Source organism: Nerophis lumbriciformis, linkage group LG16 (assembly GCF_033978685.3).
Source record: "Nerophis lumbriciformis linkage group LG16, RoL_Nlum_v2.1, whole genome shotgun sequence".
In the NCBI taxonomy this organism is placed as follows: domain Eukaryota; kingdom Metazoa; phylum Chordata; class Actinopteri; order Syngnathiformes; family Syngnathidae; genus Nerophis; species Nerophis lumbriciformis.
In genome coordinates, this window is record NC_084563.2 from 31,749,630 (window position 1) to 31,775,467 (window position 25,838).

The 25,838-nt window shown below is 39.3% G+C and overlaps 1 protein-coding gene across 3 annotated transcripts in view; it reads left to right on the top strand.

The window, feature by feature from the left end:
- Nucleotides 1-25,838, top strand: part of ank2a (ankyrin 2a, neuronal) — a 209,135-nt gene that overhangs the window by 98,532 nt on the left and 84,765 nt on the right. For 2 of the 3 annotated variants that reach the window (XM_061976996.2, XM_061976997.2), the window contains exons 3-7: nt 12,938-13,036; nt 18,558-18,656; nt 23,559-23,657; nt 23,720-23,905; nt 25,511-25,534. In XM_061976996.2, coding sequence (XP_061832980.1) covers nt 12,938-13,036; nt 18,558-18,656; nt 23,559-23,657; nt 23,720-23,905; nt 25,511-25,534 — 507 coding nt within the window. Of the gene's footprint in view, nt 1-8,782; nt 8,997-12,937; nt 13,037-18,557; nt 18,657-23,558; nt 23,658-23,719; nt 23,906-25,510; nt 25,535-25,838 lie in introns of those variants that run through there. The other variant, XM_061976999.2, reaches the window with a different exon arrangement.

A 25,838-nucleotide genomic window follows, 5' to 3' on the forward strand; every position in this document is an offset into this window, starting at 1 on the left:
AGGAAAAACAGGTATACAAGTTAGGGGTGTGTGTGGAGGAAGAAACAGGTATACAGGTAAGGGGGTGTGTGTGGAGGGGGAAAGCAGGTATACAGGTAAGGGGGGGTGTGTGGGGGAAGAAACAGGTATACAGGTAAGGGTGTGTGTGTGTGGAGGGAAAGCAGGTATACAGGTAAGGGTGTGTGTGTGGGGGGGGGTAAAAACAGGTATACAGGTAAGGGTGTGTGTGTGGGGGGAAACAGGTATACAGGTCAGGGTGTGTGTGTGGGGGGGAACATGTATACAGGTAAGGGTGTGTGTGGGGGGGAAACAGGTATACAGGTAAGGAGTGTGTGTGGGGGGGAAACAGGTATACAGGTAAAGGGGTGTGTGTGGGAAACAGGTATACATGTAAGGGGGTGTGTGTGGGGGGAAAACAGGTATACAGGTCAGGGGGTGTGTCTGGGGGGGAAACATGTATACAGGTAAGGGGGTGTGTGTGGTGGGGAAACAGGTATATAGGTAAGGGGTGTGTGTGGGGGGGAAACAGGTATACAGGTTAGGGTGTGTGTGGGGGGGAACAGGTATACAGGTAAGGGGGTGTGTGTGGAGAGAAAACAGGTATACAGGTAAGGGTGTGTGTGTGTGTGTGTGGAGGGAAAACAGGTATACAGGTAAGGGGATGTGTGTGGGGGAAGAAACAGGTATACAGGTAAGGGTGTGTGTGTGTGGAGGGAAAGCAGGTATACAGGTAAGGGTGTGTGTGGGGGGGGGAACAGGTATACAGGTAAGGGTGTGTGTGGAGGGAAAACAGGTATACAGGTAAGGGGATGTGTGTGGGGGAAGAAACATGTATACAGGTAAGGGTTTGTGTGTGTGGAGGGAAAGCTGGTATACAGGTAAGGGGGTGTGGGGGGGGACAGGTATACAGGTAAGGGTGTGTGTGTGGGGGGAAAGCAGGTATACAGGTAAGGGTGTGTGTGGGGGGGACAGGTATACAGGTAAGGGGGTGTGTGTGGGGGGGAACATGTATACAGGTAAGGGGTGTGTGTGGGGGGAAACAGGTATACAGGTAAGGGTGTGTGTGGGGGGGGAACAGGTATACAGGTAAGGGGTGTGTGTGGGGGGAAACAGGTATACAGGTAAGGGTGTGTGTGGGGGGGGAACAGGTATACAGGTAAGGGTGTGTGTGTGTGTGGGAAACAGGTATACATGGAAGGGGGTGTGTGTGGGGGGGAAAACAGGTATACAGGTAAGGGGGTGCGTGGGGGGGAAACAGGTATACAGGTAAGGGTGTGTGGGGGGGGGGGGAAACACAGGTATACAGGTAAGCGGTGTGTGGGGGGGAACAGGTATACAGGTAAGGGTGTGTGTGTGTGGGGGAAAACAGGTATACAGGTGAGGGTGTGTGTGTGTGTGGGGTAAGAAACAGGTATACAGGTAAGGGGGGGAAAAACAGGTATATCAATCAATCAATGTTTATTTATATAGCCCTAAATCACAAGTGTCTCAAAGGGCTGCACAAGCCACAACGACATCCTCGGTATAGCCCACATAAGGGCAAGGAAAAACTCACCCCAGTGGGACGTCGATGTGAATGACTATGAGAAACCTTGGAGAGGACCGCATATGTGGGTAACCCCCCCCCTCTAGGGAGACCGAATGCAATGGATGTCGAGTGGGTCTAACATAATATTGTGAGAGTCCAGTCCATAGTGGATCCAGCATAACAGTAAGAGTCCAGTCCACAGTGGGGTCAGCAGGAAACCATCCCGAGCGGAGACGGGTCAGCAGCGCAGAGATGTTCCCAACCGATATACAGGCGAGCGGTTCACCCCGGGTCCCGACCCCGGACAGCCAGCACCCCATCCATGGCCACCGGATCTGTGTGTCTCCCCTTCCACAAGGGATAGGGGGGAACAGAGGTAAGGGGGTGTATGTGGGGGGAAACAGGTATACAAGTTAGGGGTGTGTGTGGGGGTAAAACAGGTATACAGGTAAGGGTGTGTGTGTGGGGGGAAAACAGGTATACAGGTAAGGGGGGATGTGGGGGGGGAAACATGTATACAGGTAAGGGTGTGTGTGGGGGGGGGGGAACGGGTATACAGGTAAGGGGGGTGTGTGTGGGGGGGGAACAGGTATACATGTAAGGGTGTGTGTGGGGGGGGGCAGGTATACAGGTAAGGGTGTGTGTGGGGGGGAAACAGGTATACAGGTAAGGGTGTGTGTGTGTGGGGGGGGGGGGGACAGGTATACAGTTAAGGGTGTGTGTGTGTGTGTGTGTGGGGGGGGGGGGGGACAGGTAAGGCTTCCTTGGCAAAGCATGTCTGCAGTTTGTCCAACTGGTGTTAGCGTCACTCATGCCCAAAGTAACACAATATGCAGATTTGGTTTGTTGACTTCCTACTAAAAGACAAGTTGTCTAATGTGATCAACATCTTATTTCATGACAAAAATAAACATATGTTTTATTTATCATAATATGTTATGTTAAAATAAAGCCAATAATGACATGCCTTTATTTTGAAAAGTATCACCACTGACCAATGTTCCCTCTAATTGTTCATGTGTGTCAGCAAACACAAACACTCCCTGAGCATTGAGTGGAGCACAGGTGAGCAACATCACACCTGGCAATACATGCAGCACACCTGTCTTTTATAATAACACTCTCATTTTCATGAGATTATTTAGTAATATTAGTGATTTGGCCCACTTGTAATGAAAATAAAAGAAACTTTGTTTTTCATAAGCTATGGATTAGTATTGTACAATATGTCTGGGTGGGGGTCCTGCTTTGGGAATCATTTGTACTCCTTTCAGAGATCACATTTAAACATCCTCATGTTGCACAATGAAATGTAAACATAGGATGAAGTGTGTAACTTTCTCTACTAACAGCATTCCATCATTAATATCAATAAATTAACATTAATAATAAATGACAGGAGAATAAGCACACGTATGGCTGAGGAGTCATAGTGTAACTTTGTGTGGTGTTTGAGTTGTCCCACTTTTTGTGTGGCCATAAACGCACCAGTGGCTTCGTGCTATGCGTGTTGGTGACAGATAACAAGTTGCTTTGTACGGCAGAAAATGACTAGTTTTTCCAAATAGAAGTTTTTTACTCATGTTTTTGGTGTGGTCATGGCCCAATATAAACAGTTTTGCTCAATAAAGTGATCGATATAATTCCTGTCCTCGAAGCATCTCGATAGACGTTACAATAATGGAACGGTGTTGACGAACACCGTTAGGGCCGCTTGTTGTCACTGTCACTCAGAGTTGCATTGCACAATTACACACAATAAATGTCTGTATTTTGTTTACAATTCATGGGTTTGATTTGGTGCGTGGCATATATTTGCTGTGCGCAGAGGACGCTTGAGCAGTGCGCAATTGCGCAGGCGCGCACCTTAGACGGAACATTGCCACTGACATATTCGGTACAATAGTTTGGACAGTGGTTACCAAAGGTGAAAGGTCACATGGACATTAAATATGATGATTGTAATATATGTGTGTCCATTAGAGAAATGAAGCTTTTACTTACAGCTCAGAGGGAAAACAGATTTATTGTGTGTGTGTGCGTGTGTGTGTGTGTGTGTGTGTGTGTGTGTGTGTGTGTGTGTGTGTGTGTGTGTGTGTGTGTGTGTGTGTGTGTGTGTGTGTGTGTGTGTGTGTGTGTGTGTGTGTGTGTGTGTTCCATATTCATATTTGCATGACTCAGCTGTCTTTATGAGATCATAATGTTAGGATTAGTCAAATAGTTGTTATGGTTACATTGAACCTGTCAGTGATTTCGCTTATTTGCGTGTGTGTGTGTGTGTGTGTGTGTGTGTGTGTGTGTGTGTGTGTGTGTGTGTGTGTGTGTGTGTGGATTTAAGTGGTGTCCTTATGAATGCATGCTGGCATTCTTTGCAGTGATGATAATGTTGCACTAAGCTGAAAGCTGCACGTTCAAATATCAAATATGACAGGATATCATTCACGTGTGCACCAGGATCATCTCTGCACACATTTGGAAGCTGCTTTCATTTACACTGTTGGCACTACAACACACACAATATAGCTGACTCATTGTTTATTACATTCTAATAACACAATATATTGCTGACTCATTGGTTATTACATTCTAATAACAAAATAGTGCTGACTCACTGGTTATTACATTCTAATAACAAAATATATTGCTGACTCATTGGTTATTACATTCTAATAACAAAATAGTGCTGACTCATTGATTATGACATTCTAATAACAAACTAGTGCTGACTCATTGGTTATTACATCCTAATAACAAAATAGTGCTGACGCATTGGCTATTACATTCTAATAACAAAATAGTGCTGACTCACAGGTTATTACATTCTAATAACAAAATAGTGCTGACCCACTGGTTATTACATTCTAATAACAAAATAGTGCGGACACACTGGTTATTACATTCTAATAACAAAATAGTGCTGACTCATTGGTTATTACATTCTAATAAGAAAATAGTGCTGACTCACTGGTTATTACATTCTAATAACAAAATATAGCTGACTCACTGGTTATTACATGCTAATAACAAAATATATTGCTGACTCACTGGTTATTACCAGAGGTGGTTAGTAACGCGCTACATTTACTCCGTTACATCTACTTGAGTAACTTTTGGGATAAATTGTACTTCTAAGAGTAGTTTTAATGCAACATACTTTTACTTTTACTTGAGTATATTTATAGAGAAGAAACGCTACTTTTACTCCGCTACTTTTATCTACATTCAGCTCGCTACTCGCTACTAATTTTTATCGATCTGTTAATGCACGCTTTGTTTGTTTTGGTCTGTCAGACAGACCTTCATAGTGCCTGCGTTTCACCAATCAGATGCAGTCACTGGTGACGTTGGACCAATCAAACAGAGGGTCACATGACCTGACTTAAACAAGTTGAAAAACGTATTGGGGTGTTACCATTTAGTGGTCAATTGTACGGAATATGCACTGTACTGTGCAATCTACTAATAAAAGTTCCAATCAATCAATCAAAATTGTGAAGGAAATAGACCCTTCTTTATTTCAACCGTACATCCCGTCAAAAGCCTAAAGACTGACTACACAGTTCCTGTCTTCACAATAAAAGTGCCGCTCCATCGCGCATGCGCTTTCAAAATAAGAGTCTCCGAAAGCCAGCGCAAACAAGCTAGCAAGCTACGGAGTTTGCCGCCAATGTATTTCTTGTAAAGTGTATAAAAACGAATATGGAAGCTGGACAAATTAGATGCCAAAAACCAACCACTTTCATGTGGTATTAGACAGAAAGGAGGAACTTTTTTTCTCCTCCATTTGAAAACGTGGACGCTATCAACACTACTGTCTGATTACAATCAATGCAAGTCATCAGAATCAGGTAATACACCAACTTATATTCTTGTCTTCATGAAAGAAAGGAATCTATATGTGTTAAACATGCATGTATATTCATTAAAACACCTTTAACATGTAAACAAAAACGGCAAAATAAATAAATATAAATTATATACTGTATATATCAATGTATTTATATATATATATATATAATATATATATATATATATATATATATATATATATATATATATATATAATGTATATATATATATATATATGTATATATGTGTGTGTGTATATATATATATATATATATATATATATATATGTGTGTGTGTGTATATATATATATATATATATATATATATATATATATATATATATTTATATATGATATGTGTGTGTATGTTACTCATCAGTTACTCAGTACTTGAGTAGTTTTTTCACAACATACTTTTTACTTTTACTCAAGTAAATATTTGGGTGACTACTCCTTACTTTTACTTGAGTAATAAATCTCTAAAGTAACAGTACTCTTACTTGAGTACAATTTCTGGCTACTCTACCCACCTCTGGTTATTACATTCTAATAACAAAATATATTGCTGACTCATTGGTTATTACATTCTAATAACAAAATAGTGCTGACTCACTGGTTATTACATTCTAATAACCAGTGAGTCAGCACTATTTTGTTATTAGGATGTAATAACCAGTGAGTCAGCACTGTTTTGTTATTAGAATGTAATAACCAGTGAGTCAGCAATATATTGTTATTAGAATGTAATAACCAGTGAGTCAGCAATATTTTGTTATTACATTCTAATAACAATATATTGCTGACTCACTGGTTATTACATTCTAATAACAAAACAGTGCTGACTCACTGGTTATTACATCCTAATAACAAAATAGTGCTGACGCATTGGCTATTACATTCTAATAACAAAATAGTGCTGACTCACAGGTTATTACATTCTAATAACAAAATAGTGCTGACTCACTGGTTATTACATTCTAATAACAAAATAGTGCTGACTCACTGGTTATTACATTCTAATAACAAAATAGTGCTGACCCACTGGTTATTACATTCTAATAACAAAATATTGCTGACTCACTGGTTATTACATTCTAATAACAATATATTGCTGACTCACTGGTTATTACATTCTAATAACAAAACAGTGCTGACTCACTGGTTATTACATTCTAATAACAAAATAGTGCTGACTCACTGGTTATTACATTCTAATAACAAAATATTGCTGACTCACTGGTTATTGCATTCTAATAACAAAATATTGCTGACTCACTGGTTATTACATTCTAATAACAATATATTGCTGACTCACTGGTTATTACATTCTAATAACAAAACAGTGCTGACTCACTGGTTATTACATTCTAATAACAAAATAGTGCTGACTCACTGGTTATTACATTCTAATAACAAAATATTGCTGACTCACTGGTTATTGCATTCTAATAACAATATATTGCTGACTCACTGGTTATTACATTCTAATAACAAAACAGTGCTGCCTCACTGGTTATTACATTCTAATAACAAAATAGTGCTGACTCACTGGTTATTACATTCTAATAACAAAATAGTGCTGACTCACTGGTTATTACATTCTAATAACAAAACAGTGCTGACTCACTGGTTATTACATTCTAATAACAAAATAGTGCTGACTCACTGGTTATTACATTCTAATAATATATTGCTGACTCACTGGTTATTACATTCTAATAACAATATATTGCTGACTCACTGGTTATTACATTCTAATAACAAAACAGTGCTGACTCACTGGTTATTACATTCTAATAACAAAATAGTGCTGACTCACTGGTTATTACATTCTAATAACAAAATAGTGCTGACCCACTGGTTATTACATTCTAATAACAAAATATTGCTGACTCACTGGTTATTACATTCTAATAACAATTTCTGACTCACTGGTTATTACATTCTAATAACAAAATATTGCTGACTCACTGGTTATTACATTCTAATAACAACAATTGCTGACTCACTGATTATTATATTCTAATAACAACAATTGCTGACTCACTGGTTATTACAATGTAATAACAAAATATTACTGACTCACTGGTTATTACATTCTAATGATAAATAAATGGGTTGTACTTATATAGCGCTTTTCTACCTTCAAGGTACTCAAAGCGCTTTGACAGTATTTCCACATTCACACATACATTCACACACTGATGGCGGGAGCTGCCATGCAAGGCGCTAACCAGCAGCCATCAGGAGCAAGGGTGAAGTGTCTTGCCCAAGGACACAACGGACGTGACTAGGATGGTAGAAGGTGGGGATTGAACCCCAGTAACCAGCAACCCTCCGATTGCTGGCACGGCCACTCTACCAACTTCGCCACGCCGTCCCCCTAATAACAAAATATTGCTGACTCACTGGTTATTACATTCTAATAACAAAATATTGCTGACTCACTGGTTATTACAGTGTAATAAGAGCTGTAACAGAGGTGTTTATTCAACAATGTGTTATGCTTAATTATCATATTATACCACTTTACTGAAATTATGATGTACAATGGCATTATTTTCATAAAGTTGTGAATATTTCCTGACATTCAACTTGTTTTGGTAATATTATGACTTCCTTTGTAATGTTATGAATTTTATTTTCATTAAATTATGATTTTTTTCTCACTAACTTATATTTTTTAGTGTTCATTTAGTGAACATTTTCTCACAAACAGCAAAGATTTGTCCTAAAATGACATTTTATTGTAATTTTATTGACACACAACTTGATTTTTCAGACATGACAAATACAACAATCATTATTTATATTATCATTGCAAATACATTCACAACAATTGCAGCAATATTACTTTTAAATTACAGCTTTATTCTTGTAAAATTGGGAGATGTATCCCACTTAGTTGCAGGTTTTAAGAGCATGGTTTTAGTGTATTCATATTATGTACGCTTTCTCACAAATTGTAAATATGTATATAATATTTTATATAATTATTTTTAATCTGTCAGATGAAAGACGTTTCAGTGAAAATAACCCTGGATGTTGGCTCTCAGAAAGATATTTTATTAAAACGATGGCTGTTTTGCTATTGATGTGTGCCCAAACACTCCTTCATACTTGAGATGTCATAAATATTTGATGTGATTGAACATGGATGTGCAGTATTGACACTTGTAAGAACATTTGGAGCACTCACACAGGGTTGCCCTCCTTTTCCTTGGGAGAGGTTGACATTTGCAGACAGGAGCCGCCATGTTTACGTGCTACTTACCCTCTGTGACGCTGCAGAAGAGATGGCGCAGTAAGGTGACACCCCTCTTGGCATTTAAGTGGCTTCACTTATGGGTGGGTGAGCGCATGGTGTTGGCAGCAGAACAGTCCAGTGCCAGCCTGATCTTCAGAGCCAGCAAGCGTGGGCACGTAGAGAACTGGACTGCAACTTTGGACCTGCACAACTTTGTTGATAGTCACTGTGGGAAGGAAGGACAGAAGTAGGAAGATGTAAGTTTAAAAAAAACAAAAAAAGAAGGAGCAAGCAATTATTTAAGTAGAATGAAGACAAGTTTACATTAAAGTCATTTTGCTTTTAGAGAAGAATGGAAGAAGAGGAAGATGAGGTGATTATACTTTTATTATTTTAATATTTCTCCTTTTACCTGCTGTTTTTTTGCTGTGTGGCATACTACTTTGTTTTGATTAGTTAATACTTTGTTTTTAGCGTTTAATACTTTGTTTTTATTTGTTAATACTTTGTTTTGATTTGTAAATACTTAGTTTTTATTGTTTAATACTTTGTTTTTATTTGTTAATACTTTATTTGTATTGTTTAATACTCTATTTTGATTTTGTTAATACTTTGTTTTTATCGTTTAATACTTTGTTTTGATTTGTCAATACTTTGTTTTTATCGTTTAATTATTTGTTTTGATTTGTTAATGTTTTGTTTTGACGTGTTAATACTTTGTTCTTATTGTTTAATATTTTGTTTTGATTTGTTCATTTTTTGTTTTTATTGTTTAATACTTTATTGTTATTTAATACTTTGTTTTAATTTGTTAATACTTTATTTTTATCATTTAATACTTTGTTTTGATTTGTTAATACTTTCTTTTTATTGTTTAATACTTTGTTTTGATTTGTTAATACTTTGTTCCTATTGTTTAATACTTTGTTCTTATTGTTTAGTACTTTGTTTTGATTTGTTAATACTTTGTTTTGATTTGTTAATACTTAGTTTTTATTGTTTAATACTTTATTAGGGTCCGAGCAGCAAAAGCTGCAAGAGCCATATTGTAATTGCTCCCTGCAATATTTTTCTCCCCTTTCATTGCATTGTTGAGGCTCTTACAAGCACAAAGACTCAGCAATTTCTGCAAACGCGTATGGTCCGGCGAAAAATGTTATATTTTGTAGCTACCGAACACAACATTTTACAATTGACTCAAGTGCCCAATTTGAAAATTAAAAAAAAAAAGTTTTACTTTTTTTGACCTGGGGCAGCACGGTTAGTTAGTGCATGTGCCTCACAATAAGAAGGTCCTCAGTTCAATCCCGGGCTCGGGATCTTTCTGTGTGGAGTTTGCATGTTCTCCCCGTGACTGCGTGGGTTCCCTCCGGGTACTCCGGCTTCCTCCCACCTCCAAAGACATGCACCTGGGGATAGGTTGATTGGCAACACTAAATGGTCCATAGTGTGTGAATGTTGTCTGTCTATCTGTGTTGGCCCTGCGATGATGTGGCGACTTGTCCAGGGTGTACCTCGCCTTCCACCTGAATGCAGCTGAGATAGGCTCCAGCACCCCCCGCGACTCCTAAAGGGACAGGCGGTAGAAAATGGATGGATGTTTTGACTTGTTAATACTTTGTTTTAAATTATTATCACTTTGTTTTGACTTGTTAATAATTTGTTTTTACTTGTTATTACTTTGTTTTGACTTATTACTTTGTTTTGACTTGTTATTACTTTGTTTGGACTTGTTAATACTTTGTTTGGACTTGTTATTACTTTGTTTTGACTTGTTATTACTTTGTTTGGACTTGTTAATACTTTGTTTGGACTTATTACTTTGTTTGGACTTGTTATTACTTTGTTTTGACTTGTTAATACTTTGTTTTGACTTGTCATTACTTTGTTTTGACTTGTTATTACTTTGTTTTGACTTGTTATTACTTTGTTTGGACTTGTTATTACTTTGTTTGGACTTGTTAATACTTTGTTTGGACTTATTACTTTGTTTGGACTTGTTATTACTTTGTTTTGACTTGTTAATACTTTGTTTTGACTTGTTATTACTTTGTTTTGACTTGTTATTACTTTGTTTGGACTTGTTATTACTTTGTTTGGACTTGTTAATACTTTGCTTGGACTTGTTATTACTTTGTTTTGCCTTGTTATTACTTTGTTTTGACTTGTTATTACTTTGTTTAGACTTGTTATTACTTTGTTTGGACTTGTTATTACTTTGTTTTGACTTGTTATTACTTTGTTTTGACTTGTTATTACTTTGTTTGGACTTATTACTTTGTTTGGACTTGTTAATACTTTGTTTGGACTTGTTATTACTTTGTTTAGACTTGTTATTACTTTGTTTGGACTTGTTATTACTTTGTTTGGACTTGTTATTACTTTGTTTGGACTTGTTATTACTTTGTTTGGACTTGTTATTACTTTGTTTGGACTTGTTATTACTTTGTTTGGACTTGTTATTACTTTGTTTGGACTTGTTATTACTTTGTTTGGACTTGTTAATACTTTGTTTGGACTTGTTAATACTTTGTTTTGCCTTGTTATTACTTTGTTTTGACTTGTTAATACTTTGTTTTGACTTGTTAATACTTTGTTTTGACTTGTTATTACTTTGTTTTGATTTGTTATTACTTTGTTTGGACTTGTTAATACTTTGTTTTGACTTGTTATTACTTTGTTTGGACTTGTTATTACTTTGTTTGGACTTGTTATCACTTTGTTTTGACTTGTTATTACTTTGTTTTGACTTGTTATTACTTTGTTTTGACTTGTTATTACTTTGTTTTGACTTTTTAGTATTTTGTTTTGACTTGTTCTTACTTTGTTCTGTTTTGGGCGGTTAGTGCTTGTGCCTCACAATAAGAAGGTCCTTGGTTAAATCCCAGGGCTCTGAGTCTTTCTGTGTGGAGTTTGCATGTTCTCCCCGTGACTGCCTGGGTTTCCCTTTCGGACACTCCGGCTTCCTCCCACCCCCAAACATGCACCTGGTGTTTTTAGTCTTGCCTTGTTTGGCAACACTAAATGGTCTCTAGTGTTAATGTTGTCCATCTGTGTTGGCCCTGTGATGAGGTGGACACTTGTACAGGTGTACTCCGCCTTCAACCTGAGTGCAGCTGGGATAGGCTCCAGCCCCGCCAGGAACCTGAGATGGAAAAGCTGTAGAAAAATTGATGGATACTTTGTTTTGACTTTTTACTTTGTTTTGTCATTACTTTGTTTTGATTTATTTCTTTGTTTTGATTTATTATTTTGTTTTGACTTTGTTTTGATTTGTTATTACTTTGTTTTGATTTTGAATTACTTTATGTTGATTTGTTATTGCTTTGTTTTGACTTGTTTTGATTTGTTATTACTTTGTTTTGATTTTGTGTTACATTGTTTTGATTTCTTATTACTTTGTTTTGATTTCTTATTACTTTGTTTTGATTTTGTGTTACATTGTTTTGATTTCGTATTACTTTGTTTTGACTTGTTATTACTTTGTTTTGATTTTGTGTTACATTGTTTTGATTTCTTATTACTTTGTTTTGACTTGTTTTGATTTTGTGTTACATTGTTTTGTTTTCTTATTACTTAGTTTTGACTTATTTTACTTTGTTTTGATTTCTTATTACTTTGTTTCGATTTCTTATTACTTTGTTTTCATTTTGTATTACTTTATTTTGATTTCTTATTACTTTGTTATTACGTTTTATTACTTTGTTTGGTGGTGTCATTACTTCCACCATGTAAAGGCAGGGGATGATGTTTGTGTTACGAGTGGAACATCAAGACTAGTATCAATTTATTTCCACGAAGCCTAAGTGGCATAGCCACAATTTATTTCCTGCCTGTCATGTGATCCACCAGACGTGGACTCATGCTCTCTACCTAGTTCTCTTTTTACTGTCAATACGGGCAAACCGTGTCTACATGTACTAATGCAGGGATTCTCAAACCGTGGTGCCACTGGTGGTACGCAAACTCCCATCAAGTGGTACGCAAAACAATCACCTGATTACAGTGCAGTGTTTTATTTACCTGTATTCAAACACAGTGTTACTGTTCAAACTGTGTGTAATGTAACAGTGGCCAACAATAATAAATATACTTGTTTAATAAAACCTCTGACTTGTTTTTAATGAACACTTAGGCCTAATACGCTACTGTATTTGAATCTTGGTCACTATTAAGTGTTTTCTGAGGTGGTACTTGCTGAAAAATGTTTGCATTTCAAGCACAAGCCATGCCACCTTGTATCTACTGTTAAATACCACATATTTGTTACAACCTTGATTTTTATTTTACTTTGTGTGTTTGTTTACCTTCCAGAATGGACTGAATGCGTTGCATTTGGCAGCCAAAGAGGGACACCAGGATCTCGTGGAGGAACTGTTGGACAGAGGAGCACCTGTTGACTCGTCCACTAAGGTATGTGTGTTACCTGTACACAACATAACACAGCACTATCATATTCTAGCGATTCTTAATGCAAGTATGTTAGTTTCAAAGGAGGGGGGGTCACATTGGAGCCGTGACAGCAGCAAGTGTCGGATAAGCTGCTTGTTATGTGACTCCTCATGCGCCGCTCTTAACAGCCAGATAGGTTTAACAGCCAGCATGTCCTTGCGTTGGCACTACTCTCACCTTTGGCATTAGCTTTTCAGGAAACATCTTGAGATACGTTTTGCTTCGGTCAACAACATTTGCAGCTGGAGGTTTATACCGAATAATACATTTTTCATTGGATATCCGCACCCACTTAAGTTTTAGTTTAAAGTTAACAAGTAATAGCCGCACTGGACTATAAGCCGGAGATATTTATATAATTAGTTATTTACACAGAAAGATTTATTTACATATCTTTATTGTTTCGAAACGGTGTCTGTAACATGGCAGTAAAACGGCCGATCAAACAAAACAGAAGTCGTTGTCATGGACCCACTAGCTGCGGAAGCTAGCTCTCCAATATTTTAAACCAGGGGTGTCCAAACTACAGCCCCGGGTCATGACGTCATGAGTTAATAAGAAATCTGGCTGCAGGTAGATTACCACTCATTTTAAGTCAACTGGTATACCGCTGCTTTGTTGCCATATTGTGGACCACTATGACCACTTATGGTGCATTGATTGCAATCAAGCTCAGCATTGACTTATAGGGCCCAATGCAAACAACCTTCCCTAGTCATGGTGCAAAAAAAACAAAAAAACGAACCAACACAAAATGCCAACAAACATGGTCGCAAATAGCACAATATAACACAATTTGTGGATATTATCAAAAATTGTCCATGCACCATAAAAAGAAAGTCAAAATTACACATATTCAAATCCATTATCCATATTGGGGAGTAATTCGTGTCTATGACCACTTATCATGCATTCAATAAAATCAAGCTCAGCATTAACTTATAGGACCCAATGCAAACAACCTTCCCTAGTCATGGTACAAATAAAAAATAAAAAAAATAAAACCAACACAAAATGCCAACAAACATGGTCGCACATAGCACAATATAACACAAATTGTGGATATTATCAAAACGTGTCCATGTACCATAAAAAAAGTCAAAATTACACATATTCAAATCCATTACAAAGCATGATGGAAAAATGCAAAACACTCTCCACACTTTTCCATGTTTGGCACATTTTAGATGCTTGATATTTCTAAATGATTACAAAACCTTGAGGTCGCCACAGAAGTAAACAAGGTAGGAGTCAAACTTTTACATATTCTTATTATCCAATTATATTCATTGTACATCGATTATAGTAATATTATAATATCTATGTATATATTTAATACATATTAATACATATATTTAATACATATACTATATATATATATATATATATATATATATATATATATATATATATATATATATATATATATATATATACATATATGTATGTGTGTGTGTGTGTGTGTGTGTATATATATATATATATATATATATATACTATATATTATATATATATATATGTATACATATATGTGTGTGTGTGTGTGTGTGTGTGTATCTATATATATATATATATATATATACATATATGTGTGTGCGTGTGTGTGTATCTATATATATATATTTATATATATATATATATATATATATATATATATATACATATATGTGTGTGCGTGTGTGTGTATCTATATATATATATTTATATATATATATATATATATGTATATATATATAGTTACTTTACATGCAGTCAGCTTTTGGCCCTTTTTTTAACCCACTGCGGCCCCCAGGGCAAAAAGTTTGGACACCTCTGATCTAAACAGACTCAATAACTCCACAGTGACGTTTTGGTGAATTTACTGAGGAATTTGTGAAAGTGAAACAATACAAAAATGCCATTGTAAGTTAATAACACGAACACAAACACTCGTAAATGTGTTAGCATATTAGCTAATGCTAACGACGCTAGTTTGATTACATTACGATAGCACGTACAACTCTATCAGCGTGTCTTCTCACAACATGGCAAACCCAGATCTGGGTCTACAGGGCTGTTGTGATCTACATGGGTCAGAGAGCTGGACCCTCTATAGGAAAAACATCAGGACCCTGGAGAGGTTTTACTAGCAGAAGTTGCGGGCGTTCCAGGAATAGCAACAGCAACAATGATGGTGTGGCACGTGCCCACATTCCAAGCGTGGAAGCGGTCATGGCCAAGAACCAGCTGCTCCTCCACGGTCATTTACACCGTGAGGAAGACTCATTTCTCCTCAAACAGACCCTCTTTGTTTGGTTCTTGGCTGCTGAGGGGACCCAAGCGACCAGTTTAACAACTACTCAAACAGAGCAGGATCCCTGTGGACAACTGGGAGGACCTGGCAGGGACCCGCTCAGCCTGGCGTGGCACAATCGCCATTGGTGCTCAGAAAGTCCAGCACGAGCAGCAGAGAAGAATCGGCAACTAAGACATCGTCTTTTGCTACCTGGTCCACCTCCAACACAAGACTTTTGCTACCTGGTCCACCTCCAACACAAGACTTTTGCTACCTGGTCCACCTCCAACACAAGACTTTTGCTACCTGGTCCACCTCCAACACAAGACTTTTGCTTCCTGGTCCACCTCCAACACAAGACTTTTGCTACCTGGTCCACCTCCAACACAAGACTTTTGCTTCCTGGTCCACCTCCAACACAAGACTTTTCTACCTGGTCCACCTCCAACACAAGACTTTTGCTACCTAGTCCACCTCCAACACAAGACTTTTGCTACCTGGTCCACCTCCAACACAAGACTTTTGCTACCTGGTCCACCTCCAACACAAGACTTTTGCTTCCTGGTCCACCTCCAACACAAGACTTTTCTACCTGGTCCACCTCCAACACAAGACTTTTGCTACCTGGTCCACCTCCAACACAAGACTTTTGCTACCTGGTCCACCTCCAACACAAGACTTTTGCTACCTGGTCCACCTCCAACACAAGACTTTTGCTACCTGGTCCACCTCCAACACAAGACTTTTGCTTCCTGGTCCACCTCCAACACAAGACTTTTGCTTCCTGGTCCACCTCCAACACAAGACTTTTGCTTCCTGGTCCACCTCCAACACAAGACTTTTCTACCTGGTCCACCTCCAACACAAGACTTTTGCTACCTAGTCCACCTCCAACACAAGACTTTTGCTACCTGGTCCACCTCCAACACAAGACTTTTGCTACCTGGTCCACCTCCAACACAAGACTTTTGCTTCCTGGTTCACCTCCAACACAAGACTTTTCTACCTGGTCCACCTCCAACACAAGACTTTTCTACCTGGTCCACCTCCAACACAAGACTTTTGCTACCTGGTCCACCTCCAACACAAGACTTTTGCTACCTGGTCCACCTCCAACACAAGACTTTTGCTACCTGGTCCACCTCCAACACAAGACTTTTGCTACCTGGTCCACCTCCAACACAAGACTTTTCTACCTGGTCCACCTCCAACACAAGACTTTTGCTACCTGGTCCACCTCCAACACAAGACTTTTGCTACCTAGTCCACCTCCAACACAAGACTTTTGCTACCTGGTCCACCTCCAACACAAGACTTTTGCTACCTGGTCCACCTCCAACACAAGACTTTTGCTTCCTGGTCCACCTCCAACACAAGACTTTTCTACCTGGTCCACCTCCAACACAAGACTTTTGCTACCTGGTCCACCTCCAACACAAGACTTTTGCTACCTGGTCCACCTCCAACACAAGACTTTTGCTACCTGGTCCACCTCCAACACAAGACTTTTGCTACCTGGTCCACCTCCAACACAAGACTTTTGCTACCTGGTCCACCTCCAACACAAGACTTTTCTACCTGGTCCACCTCCAACACAAGACTTTTCTACCTGGTCCACCTCCAACACAAGACTTTTCTACCTGGTCCACCTCCAACACAAGACTTTTGCTACCTGGTCCACCTCCAACACAAGACTTTTGCTACCTGGTCCACCTCCAACACAAGACTTTTCTACCTGGTCCACCTCCAACACAAGACTTTTGCTACCTGGTCCACCTCCAACACAAGACTTTTGCTACCTGGTCCACCTCCAACACAAGACTTTTGCTACCTGGTCCACCTCCAACACAAGACTTTTGCTTCCTGGTCCACCTCCAACACAAGACTTTTCTACCTGGTCCACCTCCAACACAAGACTTTTGCTACCTGGTCCACCTCCAACACAAGACTTTTGCTACCTGGTCCACCTCCAACACAAGACTTTTTTACCTGGTCCACCTCCAACACAAGACTTTTGCTACCTGGTCCACCTCCAACACAAGACTTTTGCTACCTGGTCCACCTCCAACACAAGACTTTTGCTACCTGGTCCACCTCCAACACAAGACTTTTGCTACCTGGTCCACCTCCAACACAAGACTTTTGCTACCTGGTCCACCTCCAACACAAGACTTTTGCTACCTGGTCCACCTCCAACACAAGACTTTTGCTACCTGGTCCACCTCCAACACAAGACTTTTGCTACCTGGTCCACCTCCAACACAAGACTTTTGCTACCTGGTCCACCTCCAACACAAGACTTTTGCTACCTGGTCCACCTCCAACACAAGACCTCTCTACCTGGTCCACCTCCAACAAAAGACTTTTGCTACCTGGTCCACCTCCAACAAAAGACTTTTGCTACCTGGTCCACCTCCAACACAAGACTTTTGCTACCTGGTCCACCTCCAACACAAGACTTTTGCTACCTGGTCCACCTCCAACACAAGACTTTTGCTACCTGGTCCACCTCCAACACAAGACTTTTCTACCTGGTCCACCTCCAACACAAGACTTTTCTACCTGGTCCACCTCCAACACAAGACTTTTCTACCTGGTCCACCTCCAACACAAGACTTTTGCTACCTGGTCCACCTCCAACACAAGACTTTTCTACCTGGTCCACCTCCAACACAAGACTTTTGCTACCTGGTCCACCTCCAACACAAGATTTTTGCTACCTGGTCCACCTCCAACACAAGACTTTTCTACCTGGTCCACCTCCAACACAAGACTTTTCTACCTGGTCCACCTCCAACACAAGACTTTTCTACCTGGTCCACCTCCAACACAAGACTTCCCCCAGCTCTTCCACACACACCTTGGACTCCACAGTCCCCAGCAGGCACACAGACAGAGTCCAGCTAGCTCAGAAGTGAATAATGGAGAACTGATCCTCGTTTTAAGGCTGCTATGATGAATATGTAGCACCTAGTGTTATATGGTATACTAGTACTAATGAAGTACCGCGGTACTAATGATTAGTTAAAAACCATACTATACTGCCTTATACGTATCATGTAGATACATAACATGTAGATACGTAGCAGCGCTGGCCACACCTCCCTCCACACACGTGTTTTAATACACGCGGACTTTGAGTAGATCAGGCCCTACGCGCCTGTAAGTTTGCACCCCATTTACCTTGTAACCTTTGATCCCTTGCAGAAAGGAAACACTGCCCTCCACATCGCCTCGCTGGCCGGCCAGAAGGAGGTAGTCCGCCTGTTAGTGAAGAGAGGAGCTGATGTCAATTCGCAGTCTCAGGTAAGAAGTGAATTGATTAACGTGGACCCCGACTTAAACAAGTTGAAAAACGTATTGGGGTGTTACCATTTAGTGGTCAATTGTACGGAATATGTACTGTACTGTGCAATCTACTAATAAAAGTCTCAATCAATCAATCAAACCATGGTCGTCAGATACAGTGGAACCTCCAATTAAATGGTTCTTAAACATGGTTTGTAAATGGGAATGTTTGTATGGTGAAGCAGAGGTCGCCATAAGAAACAATGTAATAATTGGTTCCAGTCTCGACATAAGTCCTTATTTTAGTGAAGGTTTGAACACAATATAAAGTGCTACACAGTACTGTACATCAAACATAACAAGGAAGTGATGAATCAAATGTCTATTTATCAACAAGCTAAACTGTCCTGTATCCATGCCCTTTGGTGCCCTCACAAATGATCAGAAATCCCCCAAAAATATCTTTACATGAAAGTACCAAGAGAGTGTAAACACAAGTTGAAGTTATTATCATATAAATCGGATTTATGACACCAAAAGACTTCCAAAGTCTGCGAGCTAATAGATGTCATCAAAATAGTATCAATCTCACAGACATTCCCGAGCCATTTTGAGAATTAATAAGGAAGCCAGTCACGTGATTGCGTGACGTAGGGGAGGAGCCACAGATCCCTTCCCCAATCAACAACAATGCTGATCAAGCAGATTTTGTAGGAGCCAACTTTAGGAACAATTATGATCTTATATTTTTGAGCCTGAACACAAAGAGGATGAGCAATAAGTTTTAGAAAGCAGACTGATCTAGCTTTCTTTATTGTAACACTATAGCATTAGCAGCATTACTAGGTGCTAAACATACAAACTAACCATAATATAACAGTAAAATTTCCACTCTCGCTGGGATGCCGACCGACGGGAAACTCACATAATCCTGTTTGGATGAAGATTCAATCACAATCCTCACGAAGAATCCAAAAAAAGTTCTATTGCGATCTGGGGGGATGTGGAAGTGGTCCAGCCTGTCGGTCCATGGCCACATTTGTCTACTAGCAGGTGAGAGATGCATGAATTATAATCTAGAATGTACTTTTAGCTAGTTTTAGACCAAGCAGAAGCAGCCGTCGGCTCAGTGTGTCAACAATAGCCGCGTAAACTAGCATTAGCTCACTGCTATCAATGTGCCGCTAAAATAGTCTGTCTGCGTTAGCACTTATAATAACAATATCACTCATATTTGGTTCATTTTTAGGTCACGACATCGACATGTAAATGGAATATTATTGGCACTTTCTGGATGTTTTTAGAGAGTATAATGTAGGGATGTCCCGATCCAGGTTTTTGCACTTCCGATCCGAAACCGATATTGTTTTTGCATTTCCGATCCGATACCGATACTGACCGATACTGGCCTATCCGAGCATGTATTAAAGTTTAAAGTTATTTAGCCTACTTAGTTGTCAGAATCATGTTGAAAAGGGTTTTAGTACTCTTGATAACAACTAGCCAGCTGAATTAGGGGAGTTTGAATAATACACAATGGTTGGTAACAAGAAACTGACCTGTTTATTCAAGGATAAACACAAAATAGACAAAATTATACATGACAAACAGAAATGGCATCATTGAAACTAGGGCTGGGCGATATGGCCTTTTTTTAATATTGCGATACACAATATATATCTCGATATTTTGCCTTAGCCTTGAATGAACACTTGATGCATATAATCACAGCAGTATGATGATTCTATGTGTTTTGATTGATTGATTGAGACTTTTATTAGTAGGTTGCACAGTGAAGTACATATTCCGTACAATTGACCACTAAATGGTAACACCCCAATAAGTTTTTCCACTTGTTTAAGTCGGGGTCCACTTAAATTGATTCATGATACAGATATATACTATCAGATATATACTATCATCATAATACAGTCATCACACAAGATAATCACATTGAATTATTCACTTTATTTATAATCCAGGGTGTGGAGAGGGGCGCCGGATGTAAGTGTCAAAAAGACAGCCAAAAGAGTTTGATATGAGAATAAATCTAAAGTTAAAATATAGGGTAGAAATGCACCCATTTGCAGGAAATGTAGTCTTGATTTTCAAAATTTTCTTTCAAGGCTTGCATGTCTACATTAAAACATTCTTCTTCATACTGCATTAATATATGCTACTTTTAAACTTTCATGCAGAGAAGGAAATCACAACAAAAAAAATCACTAATTTTTTCATACGGTGTTGATGTGGAAATTTTTGCCTCTGCATTTTGATGGTGTGGGCGTGTGGCACCGAATGGAGATAAGCGTCTCGACAGACGTTACAATATTTGAACAATGATGATGAAAACTGTTTTCTCTGTCGTGTCCGTGTTTCGAAAATTGTTATGCGCTTATTTTTTTATTTGATTTTGTGCGTGGCATAGATTTGCTATGTGCAGAGGACGTTTGAGCAGTGCGCAATTGCACAGGCGCGCACCTTAGAGGGAGCGTTGCTAGCACGGCTGCGCTAGCATCACAGCTAACGTTAGCCATGCTGCTACCTCTCTGCTCGGGGAGGACGTATACGTATGTGACGTATGACATGACAGTATGTGACGTATGACGTGACAGTATGTGACGTATGACGTGACAGTATGTGACGTATGACGTGACAGTATGTGACGTATGACGTGACAGTATGTGACGTATGACGTGACAGTATGTGACGTATGACGTGACAGTATGTGACGTATGTCGTGACAGTATGTGACGTATGTCGTGACAGTATGTGACGTGTGTAAGAAGGTGCGCTTGCTGTCTGTGAGAGGGAGACACAGGAAAGAGTGAGAAGAGCCTGTCGTGTAATGCCAGCAGCTAAAAGCAACTGCGTGAGAATTGTGGATGTGTTGAAGGTGTGCTGGAAAATGCGGAACGGAAATTACGGAGCAGCAGAAAAGTGGAATGTATTATTTAAATCGGTGCGTTGGAAAACACGGACCGGAGTTTTTTTAAAACTGGATCTGGATCGGCATTTTCCCATGCCTTGCCGATACGCAATTTTTGGCAAATATCAGCAGCCGATCCGATCCAAATATCGGATCGGGACATCCCTAGTATAATGAGAGGATCTTCCCTCTGTTGACTCAATTGTTAGCTATTTATTTACCATTTTGAATGCGTCAAAAAAGCCAAACATATGTGTTCTGGTCTTACATAAGGATTGTGAAGGATACACAGCACACCTCTTTCCAATGTTCGTGTATTTCCAGTATGACTGACCTAATAATATGGTCAAAGTGCAGAAGTGTTACTACTGTGAAGTCACTCTACGAAAATAGCCGAAATATTCAAAATGGCCGACATAATTTGTGGCATTTTGTGATGTTTAGATGTTTACATATACCACTGTTGGCGTTAACACACTTTTTGTGTCTTTTTACGCACTGAAATCAGAAAGGATCGTGCATTTCTGGAAATCCGCGCGTCCCCAAGAAACAGATTTTTATTTTATTTTTTATTTTTACCGACCCTGCCTTTTCTGGGTCAAAACTCCAATTTACTTGTTTTTTTATCGATTATCGGTTTTCGCCGATAATTGTTTATATTTGCCGAGTCAAATTTCCGTCCCCGTTTATTGTGTTTTTATTGGTTGACTTCAAAGTAATGAACTTTCCGGTACAATTTCTTATTTAAGTATGCATAAAACATTTTTTTCTTTTGTATAATTTTTGTAATGAATATGGTAATGTTTTGTTTTGTTTATATTTGCCGAGTCAAATTTCCGTTCCCGTTTATTGTGTGTTTGTTGGTTGATTTCAAAGTAATGAACATTCCGGTACAATTTCCTATTTACATTTGCATAAAAAAATAGTTTTCTTTTGTATTTTTTTAATGAATTTAGTAACGTTTATGACAATCTTTTTCCAAAACACAATGTAGAATGTGAGATATAACAGGATAATGCTTACAAAAAAGTGGGACCCCAAAAATTTACTGCGGGACCCCATTTTTATGACTTGATACTTTGAAAACTCCTAGCGCCAAAACTGATATACTGTACGCCGTGCACCCGTATAATATATCAGTATATATGATATACTGTATATATAATATGTAAATATTACATATGTGTTATATTTTATATTGCTACTATGGTACATTTTTAGTCTACTTTATGTCAGGTTCAAACACTGATGACATCTATTAAACAAGCCAAATCATTTAACAAAGACAGGATTCAAATTTGGACTCAATATTGAGGAGAGTAGTCTGTACACTGTACCTTTGTACAGTATCTCAGCACGCTCTGCCAAAAGATTGTACGCCTCCTTCTTTTATTTTGGACCCTCCCCGACCACATGGCCCCCGCTGTTTCCAAAGGACAAAGGTCGTAAAAAGTTCACAGAAAAGGTCGTAAACAATTCACAGAAAAAGTCAGTTCAAAAAGGGTTCTTAAAATAGTTCCAAAAGAGGTCCGTAAACCAGTTCAAAAAGGAGGTTCAAAAAGAGGTCGTCTGGAAATTGGGCAGATCCTGTCTTCTCTCCGCTTTGAAGTTCTTGGGTTAGAACAATATCTTTCTGTTGATTACCATACATGAAAGAACACAGGAACACCTTCATCTTGCTTCCCCCCCCTACACAGTGGAGTTCTACGAGCCTTCTTCTTGGTATGTTTCAAAGACAGCTTTTGTCTTTCACCAGACCCTAAATGTAACACAAAGTTTTTGTGATAATTTAGATACAATTATTCTAACACTTTATACCTGCAGTATCCTTTCCATCCTTACCCTTTCCATCCTTTGTAACTGAGCTACTGTGTGGAACAATTTCCCTTGTGGATCAATAAAGTTTGTCTAAGTCTAAGTTTGCAAATGGAGCTTCCACTGAACTAGAATAAAGGAGGTGTGTTGTTAATAAAAGGGTATTCTCCCCACAGAATGGCTTCACTCCGCTCTACATGGCTGCACAGGAGAACCACCTGGAGGTGGTGAGGTACATGCTGGAGAACGAGGGAAACCAGAGCATTGCAACAGAGGTAACTTCACATCCGCCTTTGGAGTCAGAGGAAGATGGTTTGACTTGTTCGTGTCTCCAAAGGACGGTTTCACCCCGCTGGCCATCGCCCTGCAGCAAGGCCACAACTCTGTGGTTTCCCTCTTGCTGGAGCACGACACCAAAGGCAAAGTGCGCCTTCCCGCCTTGCACATCGCGGCGCGCAAGGACGACACCAAGTCGGCCGCGCTGCTGCTCCAGAACGACCACAACGCCGACGTGCAATCCAAGGTGAGTGCTCTACCAGTCGCTCTTGGAACGCGCCAGGAAAGCCGGGATCGGGAGGTTGGGTGGACTACCTGCGTTAGTCTGGTCTCCTTTGTCCTGTCCTTTTGTCTCCCAAGGGTGCAACCTTGTTCGCCCGTATTTACACTGCAACACGTAACGGCAGCGGAACGGCGGACTTTTAGAGATCTTTTACGCCGATCTGCGCGTAATCGGGTGATAAGTGGAGTTGTTGTGAATAAACTGTTTATCCCAGGCCTGGGCAATTATTTTGACTCGGGGGGCCAAATTTACAGAAAAAAAAGTGTCTGGGGGGGGTATATCTGATTTTAGGAACACCTCACAATAATGTCAGATTGAATGCTAAAAACGTTATGACAGACCGCCTTAAACGGAATGGAATTGTAAAATCTTTTACTGAATGCACTGCAAAAAGTCAGTGTTCAAAAGAAAGAAAAGAAAATACAAAAATTAGGGGTATTTTATTTGAACTAAGCAAAATTATCTGCCAATAGAACAAGAAAATTTGGCTTGTCAAGACTTTCCAAAACAAGTAAAATTAGCTAACCTCAATGAACCCAAAAATACCTTAAAATAAATACATTCTCACTAATAACAAGTGCACTTTTCTTGAGTGAAACTGAAGCAACACATAAAGAATGCCATTGTGAGTTAAGAATACTAGCATATTAGCTAATGCTAACGACGCTAGCGTAATTACATTGCGATAGCACGTACCTCGTCTCTCAGTCGTCATCAGAGCACAAATATGCATGAAAACACTCCTACAGACATCACACAAGGGACAGTTTAGTGAGTAGTAGTTGTTTTAGTTATATTGTAAAACTTACAAAAGTTGCTTTGAATGATGAATGAAGAATCCATACGAGTAGAAACGCGATGGACAGCTAGAAGATGGAACAGGACTTGTATAAATCTTGGTCTAAACAAAAAAAGCACTGCAGCACCGTGCTAAAGATAACACAAACGATAACACACCTTTTCAGTGTCTTTGCTTGGTTTTTTTGACTACCGTATTTTTCGGAGTATAAGTCGCACCTGCCGAAAATGCATTATAAAGAAGGAAAAAAAACATATATAAGTCGCACTGGAGCCCGACCAAACTATGAAAAAAACTGCGACTTATAGTCCGAAAAATACGGTATTTGCATTTGAAAAATTAGCCGCACTGTTTTGTGTTCAAAGCGTTGGGAAAAAGTAGCGGCTTATAGTACGGTACGTCTGAAAACCTTTTGACAAGTTGACCACACCTCACCAACTCAACTTAAAAAAAAAGGAGGATTTTATTTCGAAAGTAAAGTGGAACATGTATTTTGTGTTTGTGCATGACTTCCTGTCGAACACACTCAGATTTTGGCCAATTTGAACGCACACTAAGGCACAGGAATGCGGAACAGAACCGCCATATCGCTGCCGTCCGTGAACACATTGACTCGAATGAAAACGGAAATAGTCCGCAGCCGTGGTAGCGCCGTTCCGCCGCCATTACCCATCCAGTGTAAATCCAGTGTGTTCCAGTATGGTGGAGAAAGTGATTTCCCTAACAAGCCCACACCTATCCCCCCCTTTCTCTCTCTGCCTACTAACCAGATGATGGTCAATAGAACCACAGAGGTACACCCACTGACTCCTCAGCGCTCCATTTCATTCATTTGACCATCTCTTCCAGCTTAACTCTACCAGGACTTCCTGTAGTCTTGCATGCCTTAGTAGAAGCAATATGAACGCATGTGTGATACACCCCAGCATGGCTTCCATGCTTATGTTCATGTGTAGCTGCCAGGTTTCCCACAAAGGAGATGATTTCTTAAGTTGACAAACATTTACTAGCAATTAGCTCACATTTAGTTAGCATCTTTACTGGTTTGTTGTTTTCCTCGCCCTCACCTGCAAGCATGCGTACATCAAAGCCCGATGA